Consider the following 8,999-nt stretch of genomic DNA (forward strand, 5'->3'; position numbering starts at 1 on the left):
AGCTTCAAAGTTTTAGTATATTTTCGTAGGAATTACATATGGGGGACAGCATAATCTTCTCAGCTCTTAGGGACTCTGAAGGACTTTGTCTGGTTTCGTCCTATCCCCCAGGGAGGGCTGGGATGTCTCCCCCCAGCCCAGCTCACAGCTCACCTCCCTCACTCTGCACGCAGTTACCTTTCCTTCTTCCTCCACCTGTGCGCCTTTGTCGCCCAGGATCCCCACAAGCAGCTGCTGAAAAACAAAGCGATGCCAGTCAGGATCCAGGGCCACCAAGCACTCCCGTGGGTCCTCAGCATCGCTGACCCGCTCTGAGCCTCAGTTGCCTTAACTGTCCTGTGGGGTAACCAGCCTGTCCTGACCGCCTCCCAGGGCCGGTGCTGATTACAGCGTCCGTGCAGCTGCTTGGGGCAGGTCAGCGGTGTCACGTCCTCACCGGAAAGCAGATGGTCCCCCAGGACCATCTTGGCTCTTCAGAAACGCAGCCAAGACCTTTGACACACCGGGAGAGTGAGGGCGGAACCCTTAAGGTCCCCACTCCAGACCGGGTGCCCGCGGCCCGGAGGTCCCACCCCCGACCCCGCCCTCCCCGCTGCCCCACCGCTCCCCTCAGGGCCCCGCCTGGTCCGCTCCCACCCACCTCCAGCCCCGACTCGACTGTCTCTGCCCGGCCCCGCTGCGACAGGTGTCCGGGGCGCGCCAAGATGCAGCTGCGGCTCTGGCTCCTTCTCACGGTGCAGCTCGCAGGTAAGGGGAGGTGGGCTCGGGGCGCGCGGGACACGGACAGGGCGGCCTGCGTCAGACCCGGGAAGAGCCTGAGTGTGGAGTTTAGAAAGGGCTGTGCGGGCAGGAACCAGAGCCCGGGGCTGTGGGGAACCGAAGGTGGCGGCGGGGCAGGCACAGCCCCTGTGGGTGGGAAAGAAACTCATTCTCCCATGACCCCAGGGGTCCAGGAAACCCCCAGGCTGAGGCCACCTCTGCCCCAAAACTTGAACCTAGAAGAAAGGGAAGCAGGGAAAAAGAAGGAGGGGAAAGGGAGGGAGGAGGTCAAGCGAGGGAGGAAATGCCCTTGTCCAGGGTTCCTGCAGGTAGGTGCTCCCAGGAAGGTGCCAGGGCACCAGTTCTGGCTTCCCTGGCCCACACTCCCCCTAGGCCAAGCGTCCTGTGGACACATTTTTTTTTTTTTTTTACGTCCCGGAAAGTGTCTGTCGTGCAATCCGCGAAACACCGGGCTGTTGGAAGCCTTGTAGGATTTGGCGGGGTACTCCCTCTGGCCTCTTTGGGTCCCCAGTATTCCCTGGTGTGGCTCCAGGAAGAAGCAGTACTGGAGTTGGGATGTTGGAGTTGGAATGTAAACGGGAGTCTAGATTGTCCCCCTGACTAAGCCTGGTCAGACTGCCTTTTGGAAGAAGCCCCCTAAACTGCCCAGTGACCTCTGGTTGATTTGCTCTCATGCCCAAAAAGCCCAAAGCTGGTCTCACTGCCAGGGTTGACCAGGCTTGCCAGCTCTGACCCAGTGAGCTCAGTAACATCATAAGTAGACGTTAGTCCAGGCCGTTCAAAGCCTGTTAGTTATTGCAGATCATTCTAGAAGCAGCAGGATCTGAAGAGTGGAATCACCGGGCTATCAAGAGGATCGGAGTGAGAGGGTGTGTGTGGCAAGGCCTGGCTCTGTGCCCACACAGCAGGGGCTCAGCCAAGGCCAGGCGTTTAGTCTCTGGGACAGAAAGGCAAATCGGACAAGAGACAGGCCGGTGTGTGTCTCAGCCAGGAAGTCTTCACGGAAGGACATAGGAGGGGAAATGCGCACTCGCAGCCCTAGGCCTCTTCTAACCCCTTTAGGCTTTGAGGAAACCCTCCTGGGCTTTCTTGGAAGGGACGGGGATCTGTGTATTTGTGGCTCACTTTGTCTGTGCATGCACGGGAACGTTGTTCTGGGAGAGGATCACAGGTTCATCAGGTCAGGGAGCAGTTCAGAGCTCAGGCTCTGGGGCCCCACAGCCTAGGTTTGAAACTGGATCCACCACATACAGACCGTGTGGCCTTGAGCATGTCCTTCACCTCCTGAGCCTCTGTTTGCTCATGTGTAAAATGGGTATAAAACAGTCTTTCCCTCACAGGATTTGCTGAGGATTAAATGAAATGATGCCTGTACCATGCTCAGCACGCACTTGCGTTGGGTCAGCTCAATAAATATTGTAGTGATCTATTCCTGTTGTCTCCCTGAAGAGGTCAGTGACCCAAAACAGTTAAGATCATGTGCTCCACTGAACAGGCAGTATGGTGTTTGGGGAGGGAAGAGAGGGCCCAGCAACCATTTAGGCCCCAGATACTGTTTCGCTCACAATGCAGGCACAAGTTCAGAGTGGCCTGTGACTGGAGTCAAGAGCTGATGTTCGTTTCATCTGCATAAGCCAGGCAGCTGTGGCCCATGGAGCCTGAGTCTCAGGCACGGTCAGGCGGCCCCTCTTGGGCACACAACCCTCTGGCCGCCCCTACCGCCCAGGTCCCCCGGGCCTGTGTCCTCTGTACTGCCTGCTGCTGCTCTCTCCCTGGTCTGCAGGGTCTCCAGCTGCCCACAGCTAACATGAATGGCTCACTAGGTCAGGGTCAGTATGTTGGTGCCTGTGTGGCCTTGGCTGTGAATGGGACCGATCAGATCCTCCTCCTGGAGATTTCATTTGCTGCCAGTCACAACCCTGAGATGTGAGACACATGTACAGTGACTTACTTGTGTTTAGTGCTTTACAGTTAGCCATGTGTTTCTTGGACGTTTTCTCATGTCTTTCTAACCCTGGGAGGCAGGCAGAGCCCTAGCACTAAGCTGCCCTCCTTTCACAGGGAGGAGACAGGCTCAGTGACTTGGCCGGGTCACATGACTGGTATGGGGCAGAGCCCAGATTCAAGGCCAGGTCTGTGAGGCCTGCTCTCGGTCAGCGTTTTCCATCGGAGACTAAAATGAACTCCCAGCCTCTTCCATTCGGGACTGGAGGTCCAGTGGCCAGTCCAATGGATGAGGAGCTTGCTGGGTGGGGAGTGACGGACGGTCACTGTGCCCACCAGGGGATGGTGAGTTCCTCTTGCCGGTTGCTGTCACTGTCCAGATGGTGGCTGATCCTCATGAAGGTCGGCCAGACCAGCCGTGTGCTCTGCCTGTGATCCTGAGCTCCTCTCCAGCTTGTCCTGTGTCTCCTTCAGCCTCCTGGAGCCTACTGAAGGTCTAGACAGAGTGGCAGCAGAGCCGGGGGAAAGGCGTTCGGCTTTGGCTTCAGACTTTGAAACCCTGAGTTTGAATCCTAGCTGTATGATTACTAGCTATAAATGGGACCTTGCACAAGTAATTTCATGCTTCAGTTTCCTCATCCATATAATGGGGGTGAAGATCCCAAAGCGGATTTGAGGCGTGATTGAGATAATTTGTGCAATAGCCCAGGTGTCTAAGCACGAAATCAACACATGGCAGCTGTCTCCCCCATCCCCTTTGTAAAGCTGGGTGTAGCAAACACTGTCTTGCTTTGAGTCCTGGAGTCACCAGCTACATTTAACAAGCCCCTGGACCCTGTGGAGCCCTGGTGGCACAGTGGTTAAGAGCTCGGCTGCTAACCAAAAGGTCAGCAGTTCAAATTCACCAGGTGCTCCTTGGAAACCATATGGGACAGTTCTACTCCGTCCTGTAGGGTCACTAGGAGTCAGAATCGACTGGACGGCAATGGGTTTCTGGACTCTGTAGCGGGGCAGGTTCTTCCACAGCTTTTCCTGTGACTCAGTGTGACTCCGAGGCCCCACAGTTGATACCAGGACAACGTCCTGATGGTCTCTGCTGTTTCTGGCTTCTCGTAGCTCTCCCGGGCAGCTCGGCATTCCACCAGACGCCTGAGTCTAAAATGGTTCAGATCCACGAGACGGTGACCCTGTCCTGTGATATGAAAACCTCCACTACCACACGCGTCTACTGGCTGAGACAGCGCCAGGACCCAAGCCCAAAAAGTCACCCCGAGTTCCTGCCTCTAGCCATCTGGGATCCCGTGAAAAAGGCTGTGTTTGGTGAGGGGGTGGAGCAGGAGAAGCTAAATGTGTCTTATAATAGGACATGGTCCACTCTCAGCCTCACAAGGGTGGAGACTTCGGACAGTGGCACGTACTTCTGCATGACCATCGGGAACCCCCAGCTGATATTCGGGAAGGGAACTCGGCTGAGCGTGGGTAAGAATATAGACAAGCAGTGAGCACCTACAGTGTGCCAGGGGTTCGGGCCGGGCTCTGGGCTGCCTCCCTCGCAGTGAGCCCCACTCTGCTGGAGGGGAGACAGCCGGGAGCAGTAGCACCATACGGAGCCTTGCCCAGGGCCGAGCACACCCAAAGGCTTCGCTTAGTTATCGCACTCCATGCTACCAGCCACCCTGTGGGGAGGGACTAGTCTTATTCCCATTTCACAGATGAGGCTGAAAGAGACGGATCAGGGTCAGGGATGGACCTACTGCTTCTTTTGGAGACAGGGCAGTGACTGGCCTCAGGCCACATCAAACCCACCTGAGGCTGTGGCTGGACTGGGCTCCATCCACCGGCCTGATGGTGGTCTCAGAAACCCCCGGAGGGTGCCGTACAGGGAAAGAAGGCTCTCACGGCCCCAACGTACCCAGTGAGAACATGTCTGATGGCAGTGGTGGGGAGGGTAGGTGCTGCCCTCACATTTTGCCAGCCCACACCCTGAGGTGCAGGAAGCGAGAAGACCGGGGCCCAGACCAGTGCTGCTGAAAATTCTCTATTATCATGATCCCTCCTGCCCTGAGAAGCTGCAGTTCCAGGAGTCGAGTCAGCATGCCCAATAGAAATATACTGGGAGCCACAGATGGGAGATTAATTTAAATAATATGTTTTATTTAACCTCATGTATGAACAATATTATCATTTCAACATGTAACCAATATAAAATTATTACTGAGGTGTTTCACATCCTTGTTTCCCCCTAAGCTTTCGATGTGTGTTCTACATATACCAAACCAAACCTCCTGCCGTCGAGTCGATTATGAATTACAGAGCACATCTCAATTGACTGGCCACGTTTCAAGGGCTCAGTAACCACATGTGGCGAGGGGCCACCGTATTACACAGGGCAGATTAACCAAGGGAGCAAAGGAATCACGTCTCAAAGGCCTTCATCTGGCCTAGCCCCCTGCCCTATGAAGCCCCTGGCTAGGCTAACCTTCTGTAGGCCTCCTACTGCCGGCTTCCTGGTCACCTTGGTTCTTCTTAGGCTGGGGACGCTCAGAACACAAGGAGACCCTCAGAAACTAGACCGCTCAGTGTGGGGTGGTTCAGGGAGAGAAACTAGAGGTGCAATGAGGAAGACAAGGAATGGAGTGATGCCTCCGTCCGCCCCCTACTCCAGCCTCGGGTCTTGGGTGATTGGGGAGGGGCGTGAGCTCAGGGCAGAAGCCGAGGTGTCCCTCAAGTTGGGAGCTGACTGATTCCTGTATTGAAATGGAGCTTTGGGAGGGGTTGAGGTTTTGGTTGGGTTTATTGTTTGTGTCCCTACAAGCCCCACATCTTCCCACTTGTGAGATTTCAGGGTCCGAGAAGAGTAGATGTTGGAATAAGCAAAACTGATTTCAGAGCCTCCCAACCACCTCTACCACAGCCCACTCCTGGCTGCAATGGTTCCAGCCTCCCTCACCATCCCAGCACCCCGGGAATGGCAGTCCTTCCCCAGAGCATGTGCTTGCTGCCATCCTGTCTGCCCCCAGAGATGGGCAGTAGGGCATCTGGGGCAAGAGCCCACTCCTTTCTGCGCCCGGCAGGCAGTGCAGTTTAAAGGGGGCAACTAGGAGCGTGACGGATGTGTTTGGGGAGAGAGAGGGCTTTTCTCAGGCCCCTTCAGCACATTATAGGCACAACAGTCCTGTCTCTTTCAAGGAGAAGAGCGATTTGAGCTGGGGGGCAGGAGGAATCAAGACGGATCTGCCTGCAGGCAAGAAGAAATTAAAACAGCACGACTCTTTCCTCAAAGGCCCCCACCAGACCCAGGCCACTGTGCCCAGCCAAGGCACTGAGGTACTATAGTCCAGGCTCCACGTGGGCCTCACCACTGACCCGTCATCTCACCTTCTCTGCGTCCTCGTGTATAAAGCTGCGAGGATTAAACGAGATAGCAGAGTGCTGCGTCATCCAGCACAGGGCCAGGCTCCTTGCAGACTCCGTGCACCACAGCTGATGTTGTCTTTCCTGAGTCGGAATCGACTTGAAGGCAACTTCTGTTTTTGGTTTGATGTGGTTTCCACTTTGGGCAAGTTATTTCAGCTCCCTGAGTCTAGGTTTCCTTGTGGATAAAATGAGGATAACAGTGCCTACTCCAAAAGTTATTAGATTGAATAAACTTAGACTGAAGTCTTGGCACTGCCGTCAGCGCATGGTAGGAACTTAGTAAGTGTTCATTCTAACTAACTGGCTCTGCCTGGAAAGCTCACAAAGCAGACAGAGCAGATAATGTTTTCTCCACTTTCCAGAGGCATCTCAGGGAGGTGAAATTCAAGGGGTCCGCTTTTTACATGGAAGATGCCAGCCCCCGAATGACGGGTTCGTTGGCTGCCCCTCTCTGTCCCTTGGCGCTAGAGTTTAGGTTCACGGTGTCACCCTTTTCCGTCTCCTACCATTTTGCAGAAAATCATTTCCGTGAAATCTCTTTGCTCAACCCACAAAGGCAAGGCAGGACTCAGTGGTGCCCAGTGCTCATGCCGTTCCCCACCGGCACGGTCCTGGTTTCCCTGGAATCCCAGTGTCTCCCTTTGCTCTGCGTGCTCGCCCACTGTGCGCCCCAGCACTTTAGAACATGACACGGGGTCAGAATGAAGGAGTGGAGCACCCTACCCAAGAGTCAGGAGAGGGGCTTAGGGTCCCAGCTCAGTACTTTCCACGAGGGCAGTCCTCACCTCTCTGGCAATCACCTTAATCACCTTTGAAATTAAAGTTTGAAACTAGACCGAAGGTCCCTTCTAACTATGATATTTTATGATTTTTAAGGTCACCTGAGAAGGAAAACAAATCCCCAAATATGCATCCTGCATGGTGGTGTCCATGCAGAAAAGGGCACCCACCTCCTTTCTAGGAGCTTCCTCCACCTGCTTAAAGATTGCCAGGGTGGGCTGAGGGGCTGGTCTGCACAGGCTGCTGGGCACACTGTACTTCTTACAGCAACCACAAGAAGGAGGTGGGGCATCTTTATTTTAGCGGATGGGGAAACTGAGGCAGAGCCGTTATGTCACTTGCCCACAGTCACGCAGAGGCTAATCAAGGGATGAGGCTCTGCCCACGCCTGCACTTTCTGCAGTGGGGCCCCTCTCCCTCCAGGACACCAAGTTGACCCCCACCCCTAAGCCTTCAGATACGTTTAAGAACTGGGACAGCAGATCAAAAATTCTTTTTCTCTGTGATCACGAACCCCTGTAACAGCCCAGGGAGCAGTCGTAAGGACTTCAGTACCTGGATGTCAGGCATACAGTTTTAAATTTTATCTCTAAGTCTACCCAGTGTTTACCTGACTAAGATATGTGTCCTGTTTTCTTTCTGTAGTTGATGCTCTTCCCACCACTGCCCAGCCCACCAAGAAGACCAAGCTTAAGAAGAAGGTGTGCCGGATCCCAAAACTACCGAGCCAGAAGGGTGAGTTCTCCCATTCCCCGACCCTCAGAAGTGCGGCAGATGTTCTTACTCCCTCCATTCCTTCCTCGCTTCATTCATTCAGCAAGCACTGCCCAAGTGCTGATTCTGTATCCTGTCTCTGGCACCATGCTGGGGGCGGAAGAGAAACTGAGTATGCCAGCAGTGCCCAGTCTAGCAGGGGACAGACTCACAAGTCATCACAGGACAAAACTCAGTGGAGGATGTATCCACACGAGAACTTGCACGCGAGTGTTCAGAGCAGCATTATTCGTAATAGCCAAAAAGTAGAAATAAACCAAGTGTCCATCAACTGATGAACTGATTAAAAAAATATGGTATATTCATACAATGAATATCATTTGGCCACAGTAAAGAATGAAGAAGTACCGATGCGTGCTACAACATGGATGAACCTTGAGAACATCATGCAGTGAAAGAAAACAGTCACAAAAGTCCACATATCGTATGATTCCATTTATACGAAAGGTCCAGAATGGGCAAATCTACAGAGACAGAATGTAGACTAACGGCTGCCTAGGGCTGCGGAGGGAGAGAACGGGGAAGGACTCCTAGTGGGCATGGGAGTCCTCAGATGAGATGGTGATGATGGTTGCGCAGCCTTTGAATACATGTGGTCCCTGACTTATGATGGGGTTCTGTTCCAACGACTCCATCATAAGTCGTTCTGACATAAGTTGAATACCTTTTTATTCTGTTTTATTTTCATTATTATTGCCTTTTATTATCAGTATCTTTATAAATCCAGCAGTTTCGAGCAGTAAATCATAAAACTGAACATCTGTGAGTTCGCATCTGAGAATGATAGCAGCAGCAAAATGCTGCAGCGTGTTAACTAACAAGAAGACTTACAAAAAAACAGTCATAAGTGAGGTTGGTTGTAACTCGAATACATCGTAAGTCGAGGACTACCTGTATTCTAAAAACCATCGAATTATACACTTTAAATAGGTGAATTTTATGATACTTAAATTATATCTCAATAAAGCTTGTTAAAAATTAGACAAATAAAAAACCCAGCCCATAGGACCAGCACTTTACATTGTTCCTGTTTTGATGCCTAACAGAGAACCTAACACATGGCATGTGCTTAATATGTTTGTTAATGAGTGAACAGTTGTGCTGTCTGTGCTGTAAGCACCAGACACTGAGCTGAGTATACACACACTCACACACACTCATATAGACACACACACACGCATTCCTATAGACACACACACACTCCTATAGACACACACGCATTCACACACTCATACACACACACACTCACACTCGTACTGACACACATTCACTCACTCATTCACACACTCCTTGAACACGTGGGT

At 52.7% G+C, this 8,999-nt stretch overlaps 1 protein-coding gene across 1 annotated transcript in view; it reads left to right on the forward strand.

Annotated features, from left to right (window-relative positions):
* Positions 1 to 628: 628 nt before the first annotated feature.
* Positions 629 to 8,999, forward strand: part of CD8B (CD8 subunit beta) — a 17,488-nt gene continuing 9,117 nt past the window's right edge. Inside the window, exons 1-3 of the mRNA XM_023742323.1 lie at positions 629 to 747; positions 3,841 to 4,203; positions 7,567 to 7,656. Coding sequence (XP_023598091.1) covers positions 705 to 747; positions 3,841 to 4,203; positions 7,567 to 7,656 — 496 coding nt within the window. The 5' untranslated portion in view covers positions 629 to 704. The remainder of the gene's footprint in view (positions 748 to 3,840; positions 4,204 to 7,566; positions 7,657 to 8,999) is intronic.

This window comes from Trichechus manatus, unplaced genomic scaffold (genome assembly GCF_000243295.1).
Source record: "Trichechus manatus latirostris isolate Lorelei unplaced genomic scaffold, TriManLat1.0 scaffold00208, whole genome shotgun sequence".
Taxonomy (NCBI): domain Eukaryota; kingdom Metazoa; phylum Chordata; class Mammalia; order Sirenia; family Trichechidae; genus Trichechus; species Trichechus manatus.